At 46.6% G+C, this 26,342-nt stretch overlaps 2 protein-coding genes across 6 annotated transcripts in view; one reads left to right on the top strand and one right to left on the bottom strand.

Moving 5' to 3' along the window:
* SLF1 (SMC5/6 complex localization factor 1) overlaps positions 1-11,818 on the bottom strand; it is a 557,620-nt gene extending 545,802 nt beyond the window's left edge. Inside the window, exons 1-2 of one of the 3 annotated variants that reach the window (XM_085632479.1) lie at positions 11,692-11,818; positions 10,129-10,262 (exon numbers count right to left, since the gene is read on the bottom strand). In XM_085632479.1, coding sequence (XP_085488605.1) covers positions 10,129-10,242 — 114 coding nt within the window. In that variant the 5' untranslated portion in view covers positions 10,243-10,262; positions 11,692-11,818. Of the gene's footprint in view, positions 1-10,128; positions 10,263-10,477; positions 11,479-11,691 lie in introns of those variants that run through there. The other 2 variants (XM_085632478.1, XM_085632480.1) reach the window with 2 other exon arrangements.
* A 73-nt stretch (positions 11,819-11,891) lies between these two features.
* The window catches only part of KIAA0825 (KIAA0825 ortholog), a 2,097,552-nt gene continuing 2,083,101 nt past the window's right edge, over positions 11,892-26,342 (top strand). For 2 of the 3 annotated variants that reach the window (XM_085632475.1, XM_085632477.1), the window contains exon 1: positions 11,892-12,030. The gene's annotated coding sequence lies outside the window, so the exon portion shown is untranslated. Of the gene's footprint in view, positions 12,088-26,342 lie in introns of all 3 variants that reach the window. The other variant, XM_085632476.1, reaches the window with a different exon arrangement.

The following is a 26,342-nucleotide window of genomic DNA, read 5'->3' as shown; positions in this document are numbered from 1 at the left end:
ATTGAGCTAGAAGCAGCACAAGGGCACGCAAGTACGGCACAGCCGTTCGAGTATGCCGATGCAGCCTTTCACATTACGAGCAGCGTTCTGGAGGTAACAGCTATATCTCCTTTTCCGTTTCCTTTTTCATTCAGCATTGAGGCTCCTTGATTTCTCCACCCGTTCTCAAGGTTCATGAGGCATAAACCTCACATACACATAAGTATGGATTCTTTTTATCACTGTGTCCATCTCGATCATTAGAGAATAGTTCACGCAATTTATAGAGTGTGTGTTTTTTGTTTTCTGTTGTCTGTCTGTAGTGTCATGTACTGTCTCTATTTTTTACAGGTCACTGCACCTTTTTCCTGCAATATTAGATCTATGGCTAACGATCACGTTTGGTCACATTTGTGGCGCACCTCTTATATTTGCAGGTACAATGTTTTTACTTCCTGGGACACTAAACACGTCCATTTTTTTCTTCTTTCCTTTTTTCTTTTTCAGAATATACAAGTATACTATTAGGTATCGTATATTTATGCATTATTATGTGCATCTTCACTTATGTTTATAGTTATTTCATAAGTACACGCTTTCCACATAGGAGGGATCTTAGCCTTGTCCTGATGAAGATGCTTTTGCATCGAAACATGTTGACGTACTAGGAGTAACCACACATTAAGTAGGGAATCTCCGCACCACCTTTTTACCAGCACCAGCCCCCCTCGACATATTAAAGTTTTTTTGTCTTAAGGGGCCAGGTCCTTTTTAACTCAGTTACATTTACCCCAGACCCTCCTTTTGCATCACACATAGCACTTTATCATCAGTGCTCCCGCGTAGTCGCAGGTCGTAGCACGCATCATCCCGCAGCGGGGCGGGAAGACCCCTATGATGAAGCATGACACCATGGGTCATTCTTGGTTTGTGAGGGGTATTTAAACAACTCAGTGTATGTCCAACCATTGTAGGACACGCACACTCCACCACCCCAGTGTTTTTCTGTACCCAGGTTTTTTTGTTTTCTTCAAGAGGTGGATCCTTATGTTTGGTAACTCATCTTGATGCCCTCACACACCACGAAGGATGTAATGCTTCATCATTGGCGGCGGAGACAGCGAGCGGCACACAGGTGACACAGCCCAGATGCACCGAGAGAACCCTCTCAATTGACCCTCACTGATCTCATGGGATCTTACCCTACCTACTAAGGGAAGTTCTAATCCCTTCGTTTATCCGGGGGCACCGAAAATTTCAGGCCACTGTAGATACAACTTTCTAACTCGTTCCTGACGAAGCGCCCTGGATCTCCCCCTGAGACCACTAAAGCGCAAAACATGTTGACCAGAACATATGCCCAATAGGGACATATAGTTACTCAGCTACCAAGGGACATAATATCCCTTAAAGCAGTACCACACAGTTTGTTTTAATAATGACAGAGGGATCACCTTAATAAAAATTAATCACTCTCCCTCCAGCCATTTTTTAATACACCTTCTAGGACTTCACTGCCGCTTACACCCACGCACTCATACGGCTTCATCAAAAGATCTCCGAAAAAGAGACCCTTCGGGGGACCCGTGGGGCATTGCAGCGCCGGCCCGACAAGGAGCTAAAGCCCAATGGTGAAGCATGACATCCTGCTGGATGTGTGAGGGCATCAAGATGAGGACACACTGCCCCCCACAATTAGAGTAGCACACGACAAGAGTACCTCTTACTTCCCTTCTTTCTCTCTCTACTCAGGAACGGTGACTCCCTTTTGGTATAAGTACAAACTTTTCCCAGCACCCTGCATAAATGGACTTTGTGAATGGGCACCTGGATGCAAGAATAACATCAACCACTTCATGCAGCAAGTCAACATGAGTACCGTTGCTCAATATCCAAGCATTTGGGTGTAGTTTGTGGAGATTCCAGTACAGAACCATCCCATTTTGCGAGACTGGAGGTCAAGCCAGGCCCAGGAGATCTAAGATGACACACTCCCCTGGCTCAGTCAGAGGCTACTAACATGGCTTGGGCCTGGTCTCCTGACTTTCCTCAGAACTCAAGTGGCAGAAATGCATACAGAAGGACAGTCCAGTAGCTTTGACACTATTTCTTCTCAACAACAATGAACGGATTTAGCCCGGGCATGCACCATTGATCAACTATGCACTGTGCCACCTCAGGAGGGAGACACAACTCATGGTCCACCAGCTGACGTCTGCTCAGCTTGTCTGCTCTGGTGTTTGGGGACCCCACTGGGTGGTTGGCGACCAAAAAGATATTTTGATGGTCGAGCTACTTAGAACCTGCTTCTTGCTAGGAGACCCAGGACTCCACCCTGCCCTGCCTGTTGCAGTGCCACGAGGTCGCTTTGTCCATTAGGGTTGTACCAACCTCCCTTTGATGGTTGGGAGTAAAGCTTTCAGGGTCAAATGGATCATCTTAAACTCCAAAATGCTTATATGGAGCTGACTCGCCACAAGAGACAAGAGGCCGCTTATCTCCATCTCGCCAGCCCACTAACAATGCATTCTTTACAACTGTGACATACAGGTGGGAGAGGAAGAGTGGCATGCCAATTGCCAGGAGGGTGCCGATTTTTCGCAGTGGACGTCCAGTATTGTTATCATTATCTGCTTGTATTCTATTCCATGTATTTTATTCCATGCATTTAACAGTTGCATTTGCTTACAATAAGTGTGTTAGTATTACTTGCACACACACACACATATATATATATATATATATATATATATATATATATTACTCCGCTTTGCTTGTGTAGCAGCCGCCGCGAACTCCTGAACAGAGGGTGCGTAGTCACACCAGACCACCCAAGCTCGGTCCAAACTTATGCAAATTCCACTCCTCTGCAACAAAGGATTGACGACGCCGTGTTGTGACAAATAATACGTTTTTGAGGACCTCATGACACAAGTTGACTTCATCCTCCGAGCAGCAGTGCGCCAGAAGCCATGTTTGCAGCGTGGTGTGAAAAGGGACGTGGCCTCGGAACACCTCTCTGCATCGCAGCTCTGTGACAATTACTGGAGGTACCTGGTAGGCTACTTGGCCCCCAGGGCCCCTCAAGAGTCAAGGGGACTTAATCCCTCAACTTATAACGTGCCAGGGGGCGCCTTTGCACAGTGGTGCAGGGAGGGGGCGGGGCCTGATATAACAAGTTATCAATCCTGCTGTGTGGGACTTACTGGAGGTAATAAAAGGGGTAGTTAGCCTCCAAGGTTGACGTTGGGGGCTATCTATCCCTCCTGTTACCTCCGCTAAATCCCACACAGTGGGATTGCTAAAAGGTGTTTGAAGGCCACGCTCACTTTTCTCCACCATGCTGCAAACGTGACTGCTATGTTATAGTTAGAAATTAGCATTTAAAAACCTTTGAAATTCACTTAAACAACCACAGGTTTCAGGGACGTTATAGTTAAAAATTAGCATTTAAAAAAACTTTGAAATTCACTGAAAAAACCGTAGCTTTCAGGCACGTTAAAGTTAGTTGGACATTTCACTCGTACAAAACAAGAGAAATTCGGCCGTTATAGTTAGTAGAGCTAACTATACCTCGCGCCCACGCCTGGCTAGCCTTCTTTTTTCCTGTTATTTTCCAGAGAGCCCGTGGGGCCCCCCTCCTCAGGCCAATTATGGCCCCGGGGAACCCATCCTCCAGTGCCGGCCTTTCTATTTAAAAATTATTTTTTTATGTTTAATTACAGGGGAGGGGGCAGTTTGGCCCTCCTCCCTCGCCACTTCTGGCCCCGGGGACCCCATCCCCTAGGGCCTGGCCTCACCGTTGGGAACCGTGGGGGGTGCCCCAATGCCCCCACGGTCCCAGTCTGCTTCCCGCCTCCTGCGAGAGCCGGCATTGCTTTTGCACAAGGGAAGCTGCTGACATGCATTTGTAAAGCCCCGGGGAGGTGGTGGTCCCCGGGGCCGGGGATCCGTAACGGACCCCCGCATTTGAATATTTAGTACCCCGGGGAGGTGGTGGTCCCCAGGGCAGTGTGGGGGAGCTTGAGCCCCCCACACTAATTAGCTATACTCCCAGGGAGGTGGTGGTCCCCGGAGCGGCCGCATGCCCCACACGCATAATTTATGAAGCCCCAGAGAGGTGGCAGTCCCCGGGGCTATGGGGGCCCCGGCACCTTAATTTAGAATTGCCCCCGAGACATGGTCCACCCGGGGGCTTTTAAATAAACGAAGTGCGGGAGACCGCGCTTCGGTTTTTAAAATAACTTCGGCCGGATTCACGCACCCAGCGCGAATTTGGTCGAAATTATTTTTAAAAAATGTTTTTTGGGACCTGGGGGTCCTTGTGGGACACCAAGAGCAGGCCTAGGGGGTCAGGGTGTTGCTACCCTGCCCCCTTTTCTTGTTTTTTCCCTTTTTTTGTAAACCTTTTTCTTATGACTTGGTTACCCATTCACAAGATGGCTGCCAACACTTCCTGGTTTGGCAGCCAATTAGAATGAAGCTCGTACCCGGGAAGAGCCTGCTCAGATATATTAAAAAATGAAACATTTAATTTCTCAGGAACTACTGAACGGATTTACACCATTTAACAAAACAGAGTGCTTTCTGAACCAAGAGCTACCCTTTTGCCAAATTTGGTGTAGTTCCGTTCATCAGTTCGGGCTGTAGCCGTGTCTAAAGTTCCTATGGAAATTAACATGGGGAAAATGCGTTTTGGGACGCCCCTTTTTTCTCTGCCCCCGCTGACGAATCACCCCCAAACTTTCAAGACAGGAGCTGACCGGAGCGCATCATTAGTTTTGAAAATTTCGCGAAGATTTGTCAAACGGCGCCAAAGATATTGGCAAATCAAAAACTGCTTTTCCTATGGAAACTAGGTCCTAACTATACCTACCTACCTATAACTAGGTCCTAACTATAACTACCTACTGGTGACTGCCAGTAGGTTATATATATATATATATATATATATATATATATATATATATATATATACGCATATACACACACACACGTATATGTTGTTTCATTTGACATCTGGTTAAGCCTTTCTGTTAGAGAGTGTTGCACAAATAAAACCCCGAGCTTTATTCTGAAAACTGTCTTTTGATGTGCCTCATTTTATGAGAGTGAAATCCCTTTCCAGGTGTTTTCTTGCTATGCCATGTGTGTGTCAACCTTCACCGTCACCGAAGGAACTAGCGTGTACACTGGGGCCAGAATGGAAGTCTCGACTTGCTTTGGTAAATGTCAGGGTACAGGTCCTGAGGGCGCAGCTAGTGTTGAAAAGGAAGGCCCACCTACGGAAGTCCAACTGAAGGTCCCTGCGACTCCATGGGGCCCAAATGCGCACAAAGGGAGTGTACAGCATATCGAAAATTTGCAGAATGGCCTCCTTGAAGGCCGTTACTTGCTGCAGGGTAGACGACGTCCCAGGAAATTTGGGGCATGCTGTGACTAAATGCAGGTTCAACTTGGAATCAAAAGAATCGGGCCCTTTCAAGGACACCCCTTGCAATTTCTCATTAGCAGGAACAGGACTTTTTGAGCAACTGAACAGAGAGCGGCCCTATGACTTAGAGTGGGGCCTCTGTTTCGAACAACAATGTAAAGATTAGCCTCCAGCTCCTGACCACCTTTGGGTGCATACTTATCGCACAACTTCAAGTAATGACCATAAACTAAGAATGTTGTGTGGGTCAGTGGCTGACATTTGTTTCCTGCAGTCACTGTACACCTTGAATCCTGTTGTTTTCGTGGAAGACATCTTCCCCAGCAAACTGTCTGTGACAAATTTTGCATTCGTAGAAAAAACAACATTGGTAGCAGAGCTCCAGCTCCACATCGAAGGGCAAAGAAAGAAAGAAACTGGTGTCAGTGGGCAGGGGTGAAGCGTATATGAGGCTTCAATCTTTCACTTTCAGAGAGACCTGAAGTCACATGGAGCCATACAGCGTGAACTACATGCACAAAGTAAGCACTGCTAAAAAAAATCTCCAGATCCAGTCTGATGCCTGGAAAAAATCTAAAGGTGTGAAATCTGCTGTCAGAAATATCCATCAGAAAAAATAACTGACAGGTCGGACTTTGTGATGCAGATTCCTTGCAGCTATGCTTTAGCTGCCCAAGCCACCTCAACACTCTGCTCTTCGTTTCATTCGCCACCACAGTTATTGTGAGGTGGAATAGAGTGGAGGATGTCCTGTGTTTAAGAGCTCTGCCATCACAGTATGTCTTTAGGCTTTATGTGTATTGACCCATTATGCCATCTACTCTGTTCCGTCTCACCACCCAGTCATGGGAATCAGGCACATCCAATCTTGGAAAGATGAAAATCTGAGGATATAGAACCTTTCTTGTATTCTGCGGCCAATGGAATCAGGTTTGTAACATGGAAGCAAAATTGCTCCACACTTTAAGAGCTATCACTGTCAAACTACCCACTTTCATCCATCATTCGGAAACTCAGACGTGTGAACCGAATGAGAGTTCTGACAGCAAGTAATTACAATGAAACCGTGTTGGCCTACCTCCAACTGGTATATTAATTTTATTTTTTTCTGTTTTAAAGTTTTATGGTTATCCTCAAAACAATCATTATAAAACACAGTGTATCGCCTACAACCCAGGTCATTCCGGCTGCGCATCCATACCAAACGGAACAAAAGCACTGCTTGCATAAATACACAGCAAGTCTCCTACAACCTCATCGGGCTGGCTGCGTTATTTTTGCGAGTTCCAATGTAATTGGCGATCAACAGGGGGAGATCTGTATACATGTTGCACATGGTGGGTCATCGTCTTGATAAACTGCTCTGTAATGCTTTAACCTCTGGGGTTGGAATGTAGAGGTTAAGGACGAATGACTTAGTCATGTTGATCTTGCAGCCAGACGGCCTCAAAGGTCTGCAAGTTTTCTGAAATACTAGGGAGCAAGGTGTCGGGCTGGGTTAGAGTAAGGAGGAGGTCAAGTTGATCTTATGCATCTGGCTGCCAAAGGGTATGCCTTTAATCCCATCTGAGTCCCACATGCGGATAGTGAAGGTGAGAGTGGGCATCCCTGTTGTGTGCCTCGGTGCAGAGATATCAATATTGTGGCCCTCCCGTTCACTCGACTGTAGGTGGTCGGAGCTATGTATGACACCATGACTTTAGAGTTGAAGGCCTGCCATAGGCCTCTTTTGTGTGGTACTGCTTGGAGATATGTCCAGCCTACCCTACTAAATGGGCTATACGCCGAACGTTATCAGCCCCTTGTCGTTGACGAATAAAACCTACCTGGTCGGGATTAAAGAGGCCAGGGAGATACGGGTCGAGGCGAGTAGCTAGTATTTTAGTAACAAGCTTGGCATACATACGGAGAAGGGCTATTGGGCAGCACGAGGAGCATTGTGCAGGGTCTTTCCCCACTTTAGGTATAAGAGAGATCTCCGCCATTGCGGGGGTGAGACCAGTGTCTTGTGAGAAAGAATTGAACAGGCGTAGGAGGTGTTCTTACAGCTGGGAAAGAAATAGGCGGCAAAAGAGTACAGGAAGCCCGTCTGGTCCGGGAGATTTGCCTAAGGGGAAGACCCAAACTGCATTGCGCAGTTCTTCTGCCGTGATTTGGTTGTCTAGGAGGGTAGAATGGTGTGGAGGTAAGGACTCCCAGTCACATTCAGAGCGGAATGAGTTCCTGATAGTAGTTCCGGAAAGCCTCTTGTTTGTCTCTCTTTGCATTTGCCCAGCCTGTGTTTCCTAATTGTATTTTGGCAATGTGTGACCTAGCGCGCAGGTGCCGCAGCTTACGGGCCAGGAGCTTGCCTACTTCGTCACCACCCTCATTGTATCTCTGACGTAGGGGCAGAAGGCTGCCTGTGCGATGAGAGCACAATTGACCACGCAGCAAGGCCAGTTGCCTTTTGATTTTTCGGTGGGGGCCGCTTTGTCCAGGTGCTCCAGCTGCTTAATCTCAGCTGTAAATTTACATTCCACCAGTTTCGCTTCCCACCCCGTGCTATAGCGATTGTCGTTATTGTGCCCTTTATGGTAGGTTTAAACCCGTCCCTAAGTGTATGCAGGGAGATCTCAGGTAGCGCACTGAGGAGAAAATAGTCAGTAATTCCCTTGCGTATCTATTCTATGTCCACTGGATCGCACAGAAGGTGTGGGGGTAAGTGCCAGTGCGGTGTGTGCTCAGGGCGGGACACACCAGTATCCCAGGTGAGTTCTAGGTAGGCGTGGTCGGAGACAGAGATGTCTGAGAGTTCCGCTATGTCGAGGAGGTGTAGGATGGGGAGAGGATGTGGTCCGTCGGCTTAAACTGACGACTTTGGTGCAGGAAACCAGGGTTCGAGCCTCGAGGTCGCGTCCACATCCTTTGATTCTGGGCAAATCACTTAATCTCCCCGTGCCTGAATGTGTAATGTAAATACGTTGCTCATGTAAAACGCTCCAATACCTTTGGGTCGAGTTCACGCTATATAAATATGCAAAAAAAAAAATGGAAAAGGTGACAAAGGCAAAATGTTAGAATGAGGGTGAATAGATGTTTAATGATGTCTTTCTTTGTGTCATGGGATTATAGTTCTGCGTGTTGTCTGTTTGGTCGACGCTGGGGGACCGTAGCCCATTTCGGTTTAAGATCACGTCCTGAAGAACCCGGCGGGTTGGTTCATCCCTTGCCAGAGGATCATCCGGTAACCCCAGAAATGCTTTGGCTTCTGCCAGCTAGTGTATTGAACGGCACATGCCCTCCCATTGGAATAGAAGTGCAAAAGGGTGGCCTAATTGATAGCTGATACCTTCGGCACGCAGCTTGTCAGTGATGGGCTTGAAGTCGCTGCGTTTTCGGAGGATGACAGGGGACAGATCCTGGTAAAGTTGGATTGTGTGGCCTTGAAATTTAAGCTGTGTCTTGCCCCTAGCTAGTTGCATAATCGCAACTTTTTCCATGAAAAAGTGCACTCTGGTTAAGATGTCTAGACCATTGTCTGCTTGTCCTGTCCTCGTGGCAACTCAGTGGGCCCGATCCAGAGCAGGTGGGGATGTGTCCTCGTTGCCTCGCACTGCCTGGAGTAGCTTTGCTGTAAAGGTCATGATATCCGTGCCTTCCACGCCCTGTGTTGTACTTTGTTTTACTTTACTTTAAGCCTATTTCACAGTAGCGCGCACTACTGTGCAACATGTCTAAATAAACATTGACAAGGCCAATAGATCTTGCATAGGTGAAATCTATCTGCCCTGCCAATGCTTGTTTTTAATGGGAGATGCCCTTCATGCACTCCCAAGCGCACACATTTATTTTTCTAACCAGGGATTGCTCCTATATTTTTCCTTTTGCCTTCATCCCCTTCCCTCATACAATTCTCTTCCTACAACTGCTGTGCTGTTTAATGCTGTAATGGAGTGAAGGCAGCAAAATGTCTGGTGTTCAGTGCTTTAAATAAAATATAGAAGTGCGGTTACTCACTATTTAGATCACCGGTTTGCTCCATTAAATGTACTGCAGCACTGCTGAGAAGTGTGGATACTCTCCCTTTCAAGTTAAAGAAATACAGGTAGACAGTACCAGACACTATCCGTAAACGTATGGAAGACTTCATGCCCTTCCAATCATCTATGCAAGATGATTTAGTCTAATGTTATCTTATTCCTTGAAATACCATGATTTGCTATAAAGAGACAAGTGGCAATAAAATACAGGTTTTTCTTTCTTATGTTAACAGATTATGCAAAAAATAGTTATTTAAACTTCCTCACCCTTTCTAATGGTTAAAAACCTGAGGAACACTCCACACATAGTTTGCATTATTACGAGAAGATTTGGTGTAAATACTTCTTACATACCCTGTTGTCATTCCACTTTCTCTGGCAGGCACTATGTCGTTCATAAATTAAAATAATCAGCTGTATTGTGTTTTTGCTTATTCTCCCAAAGATCACAAACATAAAAGGAAAATTTTCATATCAGAAAGGGATTCAGATGCACTCATAATGGCTCCATGACTAAAATCTAAATTCGTATTTTTCAGAAAAAAACAGCTTCCATGTATTGGGACTCTTCGAGTACTGAGACCAGAAACTGCACTATTCCAATCTCCCTACAGTTTTTGAATACTTGATCTCACTTGAATATAATTCCATATCAAGCTCTGTCAAACACATAACTTGAAATTATTCACTCACCTCAGTGTCAATGAAAGTGCAGTCAAGTTTAAACAGTAATTTAACTAGTGCGTCCTTTTCCTTGCTCTTGAAACCTGTTAACTGAACTATTGGCTTCCGAACTTGCTCCTCCATCGCAATGAAAATATATTTACCTGCAAAAACATAAAAATAAATGAACAGTGAAAAAATGAAAAAATATAAGAACACATATTCGCTATAGTCTGTCCGCCAAATAACAGTATCTGCTGTTAAGTGTAATCACTTTAATCAAAATTGAGTACTTTGTAGAATGGCATCAACAGATTATTGCTACACTTCAGTGAAAAAAGGCATGTAGGGGCTGCCGATCAATGTTCAGTGCAAATACCTGCAGCTTCTCTGCGTCAGTGAGTTTGTATGGGTGCGCCAGAACAAACTAGTTTGAACACACAGCAAAGAAAAGCACGTTGCTTTTGAGATTCACAAACGCTACACCTACTCCGCCATGGCATTATTGAATGTGGTACGTGTTGCACATGATTTGGGAACCTGAACAGACATCATGGGTCAATGAATAACACAGAGAAGGAAATGAGTGGGGTGACTCGGCCATTCCTCCTTATATCAGAATAGGTAGAAATGAATTGAACTAACAATATGATAATAAAACTAGAAAACCGCATGTGTCCAATAAGTATTTCAAAAAGTCATTCATGTCTAGCACCACTGGACCTAAAAGCACAATCTTTGTACAGGTGCTGTATTCTGCAAACAGCAATAACCAACATCCACAGCTTAAAGCGAAAGCGGGTTTTACTTGCTTAATCTAAATTATTTTTCTTTACGGTGCTCTTTTGGCAGAGAGTGGCAGTGGGCACGAATGGCAAACTATCCATTTGCTGGAAAAGGGTAAAAAGAACACATATGGGTGTAGTGTGGGTGTCCATATGTTCGTTCTGATTGTATATTCTCTATGGGGCTGCTTTCACTGGGAGCACGGTGCCACTGGCACCACTATGTGCCTGAGATTAAATGGCAGGAGCCTACGGCTATAAAACTATAAACTCCCCATCTCATACCTCTGCAGCTTCTCCACTCATCCAAGTCCCGCCATATAGTTTGAGCTGCCACCCGGACCCTACCAAGTCACCCTTAGAGGTGGCATTATGGGCTCCAAACAGCAAACTAGAAGAAAGGCTGGCCTGGAGTAGACAAACAAAACGACACAAAGCAACGAATATGGAAGAATGCACCACGAGGGTGGAGACTGTGCCTAACTAGGATAGTGGTTCTAATTAAAAAGGTAAATTTGCCACAAATATTCCCTCTTCCGAAATAGAGCAGCCTATCTCGGGAAGTACACACACCACAATTTTAGAAATAGAAAATGGACTTTACTGTTCGAGCCAGAAGTATCTTCGGAACTTTTCATGACACTGAGTCTTACGTTAATAGAAGAGGTAATAATAAAACTGTAAATATCTCATTCTGATTAAAAAAAATCAAGAAATGCGTGGTTCAGTAAATGAAATGTATTTTGAAAGTAACAGGCCCAGTGAGATATACATGAGTATGATTATATTAATGTGCCTGCGTACGTACGTGTGTATAGTTTGTGATTTTAAACCAATGCCTTTCTAAATGTATCAGCAGCTAAATTCCACGTCGCGAATGCTTCCACAAAACCGCGGTTCATTGACTCCCATTCCAAGGTGGTTACCACCTTCCAGCTTATCACGCAAAGCCTCTTGCTTTACAGTCATGGAAAGCAACGTCGGATGACGTTCCGGAAGTGGTTGATTGCTTCCGGTTGGTTGTCATTGACGCCGTGCATAGTTGGTAAACAGAGCGAATGGAACACGGGTGCCGTGAAGGGACGGGATTGGTTGCAGAGAACCGGTGCGTGCGCGCGCACTCGTGTGTACTGCTAGCGCGCCACCGGTAAGTGTTTACTAGTTGGCCAATCGGCAGTTTGGCTAAAGCAAATGTTTGTGCCAGGTGAGTGAGCTCGAGCTGTAGAGCCTCTCACTCGCCCCAGCAAACTGCACGTGTGAAGCAGCTTATGCTTCTTTAATTGTATGGTCATATTAGACATACCACTCGTAATATTACTGTATTGCCTCCCTGCTATTGTAAATTGGCTTTTATTAAAATATTGGTCTCGAAAACGGAGGCTGCTGGGCTCGCATCTGCATCATCAGTTGCTTTAAAATATTGTCATTTTTTATAATTCGTACTGTATTTCAATTTGTGTATACCCGCAAGCTAATTGAACATGGTATATACAATATAACACAACAGGATTGTCAGTGACTATAGTAAAATGCCCTTGCGAAAAAAATATTAAGAGTAACCGAGTTAATTTTTTATTCGCACGGGTTACTGTAACCCGCTCGAATAAAAATGTGTCAACCTCCTTCAGTTTTGCAATTTAGTACCAAATTTAATGCAAGTTACCATTTCCGAACACGGTGATGGTTTATGCGTGTTGAGAACTTTGTTTAGGTCGATCCCAAGTAGTGTGTAAAGGAGCACCGAACAAGGGTTTTAGTTTAGAGATATGATGCAGGAATGTTTGTAGTGAGACAGAATATAAGTGGATGGTGCTCATATTTGCTGGAGAAGAAAGCAAGGTTTAGTTGACTGCAACAAAATCCTAATATAGAACATTGATTTCCCGCATTTTTTGCAGATTTTTGTGTAACCACAAAATCACTACCTGCCGTCCTTATAAGTAGCTCCTAGCGGTGTGCTAAATTATCAAAATTTTCATTGCGTAATCACGCATAGTGTCAAGATAATTACAAAACTCACACGAAAATATGCAAAACTGACATTTGACGTTATATATAGAGCGCAAAATGCATCATCAAGTTCATTTGGATGAAAGTTCCTATTATGCCTAAAAAACAAAAGTCTCAAAAAGAGTGAGAGGGGCCCTTTAAACACCGAAGTGGTGGGGCACTAGAAAGACCAAGTTCAAATAATGAAATCTTCTTTGGTTCAATCAGTCACTCAATTTCCATACAACCCATATCACCAAAACATAAACATAAAGGTAAATTTAAAACACATAACAAGTAAGTGAGAATATTTCCACTTTAAAAAGAGACAAATGTATTCAGCCAGTGTATTCTATATGTACCTTCTAAAAAACATCAGATTGTGCATTAAAAACTTTGATATGTACACTTGTAATATAAAAACAACAATTTGTTGAATCCTTAAAAACAAACATATAACGTCGCAATTAATATACAATATACATAAATCAATACATACACATATAATACTCAAAGGATACTTTCTCCCATATTTCTACTCTGTGGTGCCCTTAAGGGTTCCTAACAATTATTGGTTAATTTGTACATCTTCGTACAAGGGTACGAAACAGTTATAAAAAGGGGGCTATGGGAGTTGTGAGGATTATACACTCATCTTCCATAGTACAGCTGAAAATCAATCGTGACATCCTAGAGAAAATTGCTGACTGGGAATAATAAAGAAAAGAAATGATAAAGAAAACTATTTACACATTGAAGCTACACAATGGAGTAGATAAAAAAAACTAAGCAAATCTATTTGATCTTACATTATCCCTTTGTATATGTACTAGTAGTGCGGATGAGTATTGCTTTTAATCATATTCATACTATAGTAGCATAGGTCAATAGGAGTTTGTTGCTAACGGGATTTAACCGAGAGCTCCCATCAATTTAAAGTGTTTAATCATATATTAAAGTGTATGCTGTTATGTATGTAAACATATAACTTCATGTACAGTACTAGAAGTGGAGATTATCCAAGGAACAAACTATCAGTGCAAAAGTTTGCTAAAGTGCATTATTGACAGGATCTTAAAGTTCTAATGCAAAAGTGTAAGAACATGAAGAATAATACCCAAAATGTCATACATTTATAAAATTGTATCTAGTTCATGTCTTATATTCTTGATGCTTGTCTGAAACCACCAACTTAAATGTAGAACAGAAGTTAGCTAAAGAAGAGGGTTTCTGATAGTTACCTGAATATTTTGTACACACAGAAAGCACCAAAATATAAAATATAAGATTATTAAAGGTTCAGAATTCCCAAAAATATAAAAATAGTAAATAATCTATGAAGTACACTTTAAAATAGATGAAAACCTCAATATCAAAAACATGGCAACAGTTCTTGCAGATCATCTCCATATTGTCTTTCCAATCAGGTGTGGGAACTGGTATATCAGAGAAGTTATAAAAGATGATAAAATTCTGAAGTAACCAAATTTTCTAAAAATAAATTGTTCAGATGATTCAAATATGAATATATAATTCTGCATCCATATTCAATCCGTTGTGGGTCTCCGTTCCCAACAGTAAGATCTTTTTGGATTCTTCTCGATGTAACTCCAGTTCTAGGTTTTCCCCTCGTGGTTTTTCCTGTACAAGTTGGATGCCATAATATTTCATATTTTCCACATTACCATCATGTGTTTCCCATATATGTCTAGACATGGCATACTGATAGTCCTTGTTCGTTATGTCTCTCAAGTGTTGTAGTATGCGGAGCTTGAGTTTGTTAATTGTACTACCTACATACTTTATCCCACATTGGCATTCAAGGACATGAACTACTGATTCTATTTCACAGGTGATTTTTCCTTTTATCTTATTCATCCTTCCATATATGGTCTTGTATTCTGTTTTGTTTGTTCTATATCTGCAAGCTTTACACTTTGCACATTTGAAAAAACCACTGGTTGGAACTGAGAGCCATGTAATCATGTCAGTTTGGGCATTGGTTGGTATCATGTAAGTACTGGTTAGGAGATCCATCAATGATGGGGCTTTACTGTAAGTGATATTCAGTGTTGTGGGAAGTATTTTCTTTAAATCTTCATCCATAAGTAGAATCTTCCAATTGTCTTGGAGTATCTCTCTCACCTTCCTACTTGATGTATTATATTCAGTTATGAATCTAACATCTTGATTTTTGTTTACTTCCTCCATATTTGGGGCTTCTTTCGACCTTAGCAATATTTCCCTTTTTTTCATACTTGTTTTTTTAAGGGCATTCTGTAGGACTGTTTCCGGGTAGCCTCTTGTTTGAAAACTTCTTCTATACATTTCTTTTGTTTGTTGTTTAAAATCAGAGTCTTCTGAGCAGCACCGTCTTGTCCTTAAGAACTCCCCATATGGGACACTCCATTTCAAAGTTAAAGGGTGTCTACTGTTGACATGAAGTATACTGTTAGTACTAGTCGTTTTTCTGTACATTTTAGTGCAAATCCTCTCTCTTTCAATATAGATCGTGATATCCAAGAAGTTGATTTCTTTATCCTGGATGTCAAATGTAAATTGTAAATTCAGATTATTCTGGTTCAAGGATTTCAGAAAGCACTCCAGGTCTGATTTCTCCCCTTCCCATATTAGAAAAAGGTTGTCGATATAACATACCCATAAAATGATGTGTTCCATCTTAACTTTGTTTTTTTCACTCCAGGCCATTTCTGCTTCCCAGCGACCCATAAATAGACTAGCGTATGTAGGGGCTAATGATGTTCCCATATCAGTTCCCTGCACTTGCAAATAATATCTATTGTTAAACAAAAAGACATTGTGGTTAAGACAGAAGTCTATCATATCGGCAAGCATATCTGATTGTTCTAACAGGGAGATTGAATGGGTTCGCAGATAGTTTTTGCAAGCCTCAATTCCATCTTGGTGTTGTATTGAGGTGGGCAGTGATACGATATATGATTGATATATATATATATATAACACCCCTCCGATAGGAAAAGGAAAGAGGCCACACGGGGAAACCTTCGGGAGCCGTTTATTGGAGACAGCAAAGCATGATGCATTTCGGCATTAGTAGCCTTCCTCAGATGCTGCTGCTACCGCGATATATCTCCAACCACGCCTTATAAGTGTCCTGCATTGCCCTCATTGGAAGGTAAGTTCCGACCCCAGGTCACATGATCTTTTCACCCAATGTAGTCCAAAATAGCATTTCATTTCCCAGAAAGCACTGCTCCCTGGTGGATGTTGCATGGAAAAGGCATCACTGTTCAGAGAAAAGGCGCGGCAATTCAAATGGAGTGTCCCGGTAAAATGAAGACTTCAGGCTCCCTTGGGTCCCCTTGACGTTCCAGTCTCCAGTATAGGCGTCCGCTGGGTCGTGAGTCAACAATATAGTGATTGCGGCTCCTCGTGCAGTCACAAGCTGCACCTGGCAGTAGTCCCTAGCTTCACCAACACTCGAGGCTGGCAGGAGTAATTCGATACCTCGAAGGAAAGTAATGCTGAAACAGCTGGTGCCAGCAACTCTCCTGCCGCTTGGTAGAACGGTCCTCTTGCGCACCTCTGGCATGTGCGCGAGTAGAATACAAACGAAACACCCCTCCAATAGGAAAAGGAAAGAGGCCACACCGGAAAACCTTCGGGAGCCGTTTATTGGAGACAGCAAAGCATGATGCATTTCGACATTAGTAGCCTTCCTCAGATGCTGCTGCTACCGCGATATATCTCCACCCACACCTTATAAGTGTCCTGCATTGCTGGGGGCGTGGCCAGCCGGGCAACATGGTGGATGCGACTTGCTAGTGCTCCGTCCTTCGATTCCCTATATTCCGGGATATTTCTCATGGAGGTGCCATCTGCAACATCGCTGCCCGAGGATAGTTGCCGGAGGGCGGGCTGCGTCTGCTTAGAGCTGCACTGCGCGATTTAGCTGGCTGGATGTGAAGTACCGCGAAAGACAAGCGCGCGGCCCTGCTGTCGATCGGGCTGCGCGCTGACATTTTGTGGAAGGAAATGGCAGCCAGCTACGAAACCGCCTTGTACTGGAAATGGAGTCCCCGTCGTCGGTGTGCCTGGGTAGTGGAAATGCCTCCATGCAACTGAACTGTTGGTGGCCTGCTGTCCAGTTCCCCAGCGACTACTGAGGCAAGTGAAGAGGTACAGTTGCAGCTGGGGAAGCCCACGAGGGGCAATGGAGGCAGGACAGCGCAGACAGGTCCCTCTGTAGGCGCTACCCATCACGAAAGCTGATAGGAGCTGCGGGCGCGCCACCCGGGACTTCAGGAGCTGCAGACTGTGCAGGGCCAGCGGCTGTGTGGAGTGGACATTTTAAAGTGCGGCAGCGCCACTGTGGGAAGAGAGCTGACATCTCCCGAGACCCTACGCAACGGGCTGAACTGAGGCTTGAGGCAATGCGGAGACCTTCATGGCTCAGGCCGCCACTGGGGACATAGGCATCGTGGGCGCTTCCTGGCAAGTTGAGATTTGATGCCCTGATACGATGTCCCTCATACCTGTCGCTGGTGGGCTGAGACGGGTGAAGCAGTAAAGGCGAGCGCTTGACAGTGCCGGGGGCTGAAGGCGGAGGAAAGGCCCCGGTGTCGGTGTTTTGGACACTGTGCTATGCCCTTGTGCGCACCCATAGCCTACGCGGGACAGTAAGCGCTGCAGATACCTTACCTGTGAACCCCTGGTACCGTAGCTGATGCGGAGCGAGGGGCGGTGTGGTGTGAGAAAACCGAACAGTGCCGCCGCGGCCATAGAGAGCGGAGTTTCAGAACCGCTAGAGGCCCCACAGGGCGGAGAGGAACACGACCGGCAATTCTACACAGTCCTCTGTGGGAGCTCTGACCCTGTGAGCTACAGGGTATGTGGATTGCCCCGAAGTTATTCATCTGAGGGGAGCAGGGTGACCTTGCTGGGGAGCGCCGCAGAGTGCAGACGCGTGGTGGAAGGTGCGGTCGCCCCTGGTGGGAACATCGGAGGAGCTGCTGACCTTCAGGCAGTGGGACAGAGCCTCCAGTGGCCTAGTCAGTGAGACTGGGAGTCCCCGGAGACGGACGGCTATGTCGGACTGGTGAGAAAGCTGGTGGGGAAGTGCGGGCGGCGCTCCTGATAATAAACCTGTGGGATTCTTGGCTGAAGCTGGTGGGAGCCTGTGGAATCTGTGGGCCCTGGACTCGGGATTGGGAATCACACAAGCGGCGCATAATCAAAGGGGCATAAACAAGTGATACTGCTCAATCGAGACTGTTGCAGTGCCTCTCTCTTCCATCTCTAAGGCGCTGCCGTTGTTCTCCCACTGCCTGCTAGAGACCTGATGCTGGCTCAGCTACCCTGATCTGCAACGCCCACGACATCGGGACGGAGTAAGTCACCACTTCTGGTGGGTGGGATACATCCTTCTCCTGGTGAACTGAGCTGACACAGGTGATACCCAGGCCCCAATGATTGGGGCGCGGAGCGTAATAGGCGAATGCCCACAGCGCAGCAACTGGTGATGGGCCGGATTCGGGCCAAGGCACAACAAGGTCGCTTACGGGCTGCCGGCCTTGACCCAGTACAGGGAATTGTGGGAGAGATGCCGGAGCCAGCGACCACAGCCCTGGCGGCCAAAATTGACTCGGTTCTCGCAGCGGTGGAGCGGATAGGTGCAGCACTGGATCACACTAGGACCTCCCTGGAAACCAGAATCGACAAAGTTACCTCGGACTTCACCTTGCTCCACGCAGATCACCGGAAACTGGCTGATAGTCACTACATACGACCAAACCCTGAAGGAGCTTCAGCCTGTGACGACAAGTCATGCAGGCGCATTGCAGGATTTGATAGACCGTGTCCACATACTGGAAGACCGAGCAGACGATGCGGAAGGACGCTCACGTCATAATAATATCCGTGTGGTGGGCCTGCAGGAAGGCGAGGAAGGTAGGAACCCGGAACAATTCACGGAACGATGGCTGCGAGATCTGCTACCACCGGGGACCTTGTCCGCACAGTTTGTGGTGGAACGGGCTCACTGTATCCCGGCACAGAAGCCGCAGCCGGGTGTCAGACCGCGTTCGTTCATATTTAAGCTACTAAATTACAGGGATAGGGACACGGTGCTCCATGAAACACGAAAAATTGACTCTTTTCAGGTGAGCGGCACTCCAGTTATGTTTTTCCCCGACTACACTGTTCGCGTACAGAGGCGTCAGAGCAACTACATGGCTGTAAAATGACAACTTCGGGCCCTGGAGCTCCCTTACTCGCTGCTGTTCCCTGCCCGGCTACGAGTGGTCACAGAAGCCGGGGTCCGCTTTTTTGATTCTCCTGAGGAGGCATGGGACTGGCTAGAGGAGTTGGGATTGTGGACGGGCGTGCGGCCCTCGGATCCGGGCGGCGACAATATGTCAAGTGGGAGAACGAGGAGGCGGCGGAGGAGGGAACAGCTGAAGGCAGTCAGCCCGGGGGCCTCGGCTCCCACCCTAGACAATATGAAGAAGGAACGGCGGTACGTATTGGAGGCACTTGCGACCCTTGGATCCTCGCAGCTTCGTGAACAGTCCGATAGTAACAGACAAGCTATGTTTTCCCAGTGGCTCTTCGTCATCGTCCACAGAAAGTTCGGAAGAGCTTGATCTGCCGGTGGTCACCCCACAAACTGCTTACGACATTATAGGATGAAGCGACGGAATGATGTACTTTAATGTGAGCTGCCCATGCAAGTTAAATGCTATTCACTGTATTGCGTAATAGGGCTGGCTGACACGTTGGAGGGTGGTGGCTCATTGGGGTTACACGTCACATGACTCACACATTGTGTCGATCTCTCGGTGGGAAGCAGGCTGCCGGGGAAAAGCATGGTCTCGCCAGAGGTTACATACATAGCTGCCTGGATTGACAGACTCGCGAGCTGCTGGCCCCGTGGGACAGTTCGGGGGTTTCGCTAGTTGGCACACTCAACACACGGGCAGTAAAGGGGAAGGCTATAACATACCATCATTCTCACGCAACCCCATAGGTAACACTTTACCTAAGTTTAGGATTTGTCCGTGTTACAGAAGTTTGGACGACCATCGCGAAATGACCGCCCCAGATGTTCAGTTGTTCATGGTTTGTTTTATGTTGTTGTCTCTAATGCAGCAGTCCGACACACTCGCGCAGTCCCCTAGCCCCCGCGCCCCACCCAACGCCATGCCCCTGGTATCCCTGTTGATCACTACAAGCAGAAATGGCGCGAGCTGATACAATCACATGGAATATCCGTGGCATGTACACACCTGGGCGTCGTTACTCCATATTTGCATATCTACAGCGTCATTCAGCTGCAATTGCCCTGCTGCAAGAAACACACATGAATCAGCCGGAGCTTGATAGGCTGCGTGGGCGCTGGAGGGGGCAGGTCTATGGCACAACTTATTCGGCACATGCGCGGGGCACGCTAATTTGGGTGAGGGCAGGTACTCTATTCGTTTGTGAGGAAGCCGTGACAGATTCCGATGGTCGCTACACTTTAGTGAAAGGGACACTTAATGGCTAGCAGGTGCTTTTAGGCAATATATATGCCCCAAATACCGATCAATCTTCGTTCCTGGCACGACTATCTGTAGCCCTGTCTCCGTACGTTGGGTTGCCCTGGCTGCTGGGAGGGGTCTTCAACGCGGTCCTAGATGTGCACACGGATAGGTCCTTCCCTCCGCTTCGGGCAACGACTGCAACCTCTAATGCGCAGGCGCTAGCGGACTGGTTGTCCCAATGGGCGGTATTGGACATATGGCGTGTACTGCACCCCACGGACCGCATTTACTCCTATTATTCCACAACTCACGGTTTCCATGTGAGATTGGACCGGGTGGTGGGCTCGCAGTCTCTGGTCCCCTTGGTTGAGGTAGTGGAATACCTAGGTCGGACGCACCCCGATCATAATCCTTTACGGCTACGACTGAACTGGGACCCTGGACGCCCCCCCATACCCACCTGGCGCCTCCAGCCTGCTGCACTGGAGGACCCAGAATTCCATGCATCACTGGGATCAGCTGCTCTGGAATACTTTGAGCACAACGAGGGGACGGCGAGCTCCGCACTTGTGGAGTGGGATGCCCACAAAATAGCTATTAGGGGGCACTGTCTTGGGGCAACATGGAATCTGCGTAAACAACTGTCCATGGCGCTCACGAGATTGGAAGCGCAGCTGCTTCAATACAAAAGGGAGGGAGAAGGCGGGGGTGGACAGTCAAGACAATTAGAGGACCTCAGGGCTCAGCATGCGGAGCTTATGGAAAGGCTGCGTTGCCATAATTATGCTGCCCACACAGCTCGCACGCACGCTAAAGCAGACAGAACGGGCAGACTTCTAGCCTGACTGCTGAAACAGGAGAGTACGCGTGCACCAATCGGGGCAATACGCACGTCAGAGGGTTCTCTGGTATACACCCAAAGGGAGATACACAGGGTGATGACGGATCATTACGCACGACTGTACCAATCCAGGGGGCGTTGCTCTGAACCCGACCTGGAGGGATTTTACGTGTTGATTCAGCTACAGACGGCCTCCAGGACACACCAGGAGGCCCTTAATGGTCCCCTCACCCTCTAGGAAATCAGAGAGGTGATTGGGTCCGTAACGTCCGAGAAGACGCCAGGTCCGGATGGCCTACTTGCAGAGTACTATAAAGCTTACCGAGATGTTCTGACGCAGTGTTTGCACACCATCTACTTCACAGCCATGATGGACAATGAGTTGCCACCGTCAATGCGAGAGGCTTACCTGGAGTCCCTCCTCAAGCCAGACAGGGACCCTGAACACCTAGGGTCATACAGGCCCTTGGCGCTCCTGAACGCAGATTACAAAATATTTGCTAAGCTATTAGCGGAATGCCTGGCGCCGGTGGTGCCCGAGTTGGTCCATACTGACCAAAATGGGTTTGTGCCCAAGCGTAGTACGTCGTTGAACCTGCGGAGGTTCTTCAGACTGGCGGCCGACAGCGGGAAGGAGTGGCCCAGGGCGGAGTGCCTGGTACTAGACCTCGAGAAGGCTTTTGACTGCTTGGAGTGGAGCTACCTTGCGGCAGTGTTGCTGCGATACGATTTAGGTTGGGAGTTCCTATGAATGGTGGGCCTGTTATACAAAAATCCCACAGTCCGGGTGAGGCTAGGGCCATACATCCCCGATAACATCCCGATAGGCAGGGGAACCAGGCAGGGCTGCCCGCTATCGCCCCTCCTGTTTGCGGTGGCAGTCGAGCCCCTGGCAGCGGCCCTGCGGACCACATTGGGAGTTGGAATACCCCTAGGGGATGCAACGCACCAAGTCTCGCTATATGCAGACGACCTTATAGTCTTCGTGAGAGATGTGGGAGCTATTCTGGCTCAGCTAGAACATATCTTACGTGACTTTGCTGCTCTCTCTGGGCTCCGTGTGAACGCTAATAAATCCTGTTTATATGCATTTAGGGGGGGCATTCAGGATCCGGGCTATATTCTGGCTGGCAAGCAGGTGCAATGGAAGTCTGATATGTTCCGCTATCTGGGAATACAGATATACCGACAACCAGCTGACCTCTTTGATGGCAATCTGGGTCGTGCGGTAACAGCCATTAAGTCGCAAATGGCTTTCTGGAAGACGCTCCCACTCACAGTCACAGGCAGGGTAGCGTTATCCAAGATGGTGATCCTTCCGCGCCTCCTATATTACTTTACTAACCTGCCATTGTATGTCCCGGCGGCCTTTTATAACAAACTCGCTACACACCTTAGAGTCTTCCTCTGGGGTAATGCGCGCCATAGGATATCATTAGCGAAGCTGTACTTGCCTGCAGACCAGGGGGTCCTGGCTGCACCCTGATTCAAACACTACTATTTAGCTGCGCAGCTGCAGTGGATAGCCAGATGGCTCGCGTACAGAGGACGGGAGGACACGGTGACTACAGCACCCCCCCTCTCTCTGGACTGCATCACTGGGCTTTTTCATCCGGCGGCTAAGATGCCCACACCGTCTAGTCCCTTACGCGCCTGCTATACCGCTGGTGGGCTCCCCCAGCGGGCCTGGGATGCTCACGTCCCTGGAGCTTCGGGAGTGGCACGAAGCTGATATACAGAGCCTAGGAGATCTGTACCGGGATGGCACACTATTGCCATTTGAGTCCCTTACTGAAGAGCTGGGGCACCCACAGGGACATTTTTTAAGGCACCACTCCTTGATCACTACACTGACCTCTAGATGGGGGGACATGAAGGAAGAGCCAGGTCAACACCTCACCATGCAGTATCTCCACGTAATGGGTCGAGGCCGGCACTTAGTCCGGTGGTTTGTGGCATCCCTCCACACGCATGCGGCGATCAAACTGGACTCACTTCGACGCCAGTGGGAGGAAGACCTGGAGAGGCAGCTTGAAGATAGGGAGTGGGAAAAGATATTGCAGAGTCCTAAACATATTCCCCCGAAACATGCGGTTCCGTCAAATCCAATTGTTCATAGTTCACAGGGCGTATCTCACCCCCGAAAAGATCAATAGGTACTTTTGCCGTGAGGATGCTGCCTGCCCCCGCTGTGCGGAGGTGGGGGTTGGCCTAGTACACATGTTGTGGGGCTGCCACACACTGCATACCTACTGCCGTGCTATTAATGAGACATTGTGCGCGTGCACGAGCCGTAGCATACCTTTTGAGTGGCCTACTTACCTATTACATCAATTTCGTAGGACCCCGGCCACAAAAGTCACTTCCCGTTTCCTTGACCTGGGGCTGGTAGTTGCCAAGCACCTCTTAACAAAAAGATGGATAGCGCAATCCCTGCCACACCTGAGGGCATGGAGGTATTCCCTCATAGCATGGGCTGAAGCAGAAGGAATAGCCATAACGTGGGAGGAGACAATGGGGCTGGGCAAGACACCAATGGCAGCACAATGGGAGGGTCTGCTTGTGGTAAATAATTTAATTACCGGAACTTAATTTGATGCGGAAAATCTATAATAATAGCTCAGTAAAATAAGAGGCAGAATCCGTGGTATTAGAGGTTCGGAACGGGCTTTATTCCAAAATCAATTCGAATTGATGGACTCCATATTCCATCACCACGAAGGTTCAGGAAGTGAAGGACCAACTTTATTGACAAGTAATCATTTTTATACAATAGGCATTACAGTGAAACAGATGCAGGAGGCGTAACAGTTGATAACAAAGATAAGAACATACATGCGTAACTAAAATGGGTGTAACTGGGCGTAACTTAAAGAACGTCATCAGGTATGATGTCACAATAGGGTGGTTCCATGAAAGAATTTCGCAATGTCAGCAGAAATACTTGGCAGAGATGCGCGCGCAGCAGCATGACGTGTGATTGACGTGCGACTAGGGGGTGAAGGGGACTTGACATTTAGCTCTACATGTGGAGACAGAAGTCTGGGGTTATGTCAACCTAATCCCAAATCATATCTAACATCCTATGTTTAAAGAACTATGTTATCCAAAAAGAGAGGTCTCTTAGGATAGAATCTTATTCTATACTGACTATACTGACTATACTGACTGTTAGTGCGTGTACAAGCGTCTAAGTGTCTACACTAGATGCGAGGGCAGAAATCTTCCATAGTAACAGGGCTATGAATTACTTGCATAAAGACAGAGAAGCCGGGCCTTTTGCTCGGTAGCTGAAAGAATGTTTACTTAAACTACTAGACAGGAATGCATTGGATGAGGAGCGGAGCAGAGCAGATAATCTTGAAGGTGAAATACAGTTTTTGGCAGGCAGATAGGTCGAGTCAGGCACCGTTAGCCGCGCAGGGAGTAGGACAAAGTTCATGGGTACAGATGCGAGCTCAGACTGGAGCTTTCAGAGGCAGAAGGCAGGAAAAGGCTTAATGGCAGAATCAGGGCCTACTCGCCTGGACTGAAAAATGGGATAAATGAACCATATAAAGCCGGTGGCCTTTCATACTTAGGAATAGAATATCCGGCCCATTCACGGCGGATCTGAAAGAGGACATGTTGGCGGTGGACGCACATGTGTTTGCGTCTTCATAACTGGAACTGGAGAAAACATACATGTATTTGTGATTTATACATGAAACCGTTGGGGTCCAAGATAGGGGACATAACTGATCATAAAAATCCATATTTCCACATTCCCTCCTTGTCCCCTACTTGCCCTTAAGAGATATCAATCTTCATCAATCCGTTGATCTGTTCATATAGCATCATTTGTTCTTCTTTCTTCTTCCGGGATGAATGAAATCTTGGTGGTGCAATACACGATGTGGCACACAGACCACAAATCGCTGGTCCACATTGTAGGCATAAGCAGCAACTGAATAGTATGAGAAAGCCAATACCTAGGAAGGATAGGACCCTCCATCCAAAGGTAGATAATACACTCCAAAACCAACCGGACCAAGTCCAGGTGCCTGGATTCTGGTGTATCTGGCTTACAATCTTATGAAGGCGAGTTATGGCTTTATATACAGATGGCGAATTTTCTGGTATGAAAATGCAACAACTTGATCCGATGACCCTACAAGCTCCGCCCCTATCGGCCAGAATGACGTCAAGGACAAGACGATTTTGAAGCACAACAATCCGCATAGCAGACTGCTCTTCTGTTAAGTTGCCTAAGGCGGAAATAGTTTCGTTTACTACTGCTTCAAGGGTTCTGGTTAATCTACGTATCAGTTTACTATTAGTGACTGTACCTATATAGGGAAAGAGACCTTTATTGAAATCTGTGTATTTTTCCCATGCTGTTTCAGTGTAGTCGACTATTGGGAGATCTCTCCGTTCTCTATTGTGTACTAAATGAGTATTTCTGTGATAATCAGGAGGAGCTAGGAAAACAGGTGGCAAAAGGAATCCGATGTAACAGGTACCATCCCAATCTAGAGGCAAACGTGTATATGCAGTCTGACCACATACAAAGTAGGAATGGCGAGAAGCTCTAAATGTAGATTTGCCTTGATCACTGAATTCTATTACAGTGATGCATTTACTATGGCCCATGTGTATGGAGCCATTCTTTCTTATACACAATTCACCTTTAACTGGAAATACTGACATAGCGGGCAAAATTGGTGCAGCTTCGGATTCGACATTCAGGATCATGAGATTAAGCGTGAAATTACCTAATCCATATACTTCATTTTCTAGATCAGTTCCTGTTATTTTGGGAAGTCCCTCCTTGTTAGGGTAACAGACTTTAAGCAAGACTAAGTTCAGGTTTCCCCATACCCAGTTGTCTTGATAAACTGCGGAATTCGAATCTAGGGAATTGATTAAACTAAACCATGCTCCACAGGAGCCATTGTGTGTGAACGGATATGGAAAGAGAGGCAGAATTCCCTTATAGTTCTGATAGGGAGGGAGTCGGCCACATATCCAACAATTTGTAGCATTGCTAGCCTGATGGGAATGATGTAACATACTAATAAAAGTGTTATTGCGCAGCGCAAATCTATAGGACAACTCATGCGGGGGAAATTCACTAAAAGAATG

Source organism: Triturus cristatus, chromosome 2_1, assembly GCF_964204655.1.
Source record: "Triturus cristatus chromosome 2_1, aTriCri1.1, whole genome shotgun sequence".
Lineage (NCBI taxonomy): Eukaryota > Metazoa > Chordata > Amphibia > Caudata > Salamandridae > Triturus > Triturus cristatus.
This window is presented reverse-complemented; position numbering and strand designations above follow the sequence as displayed.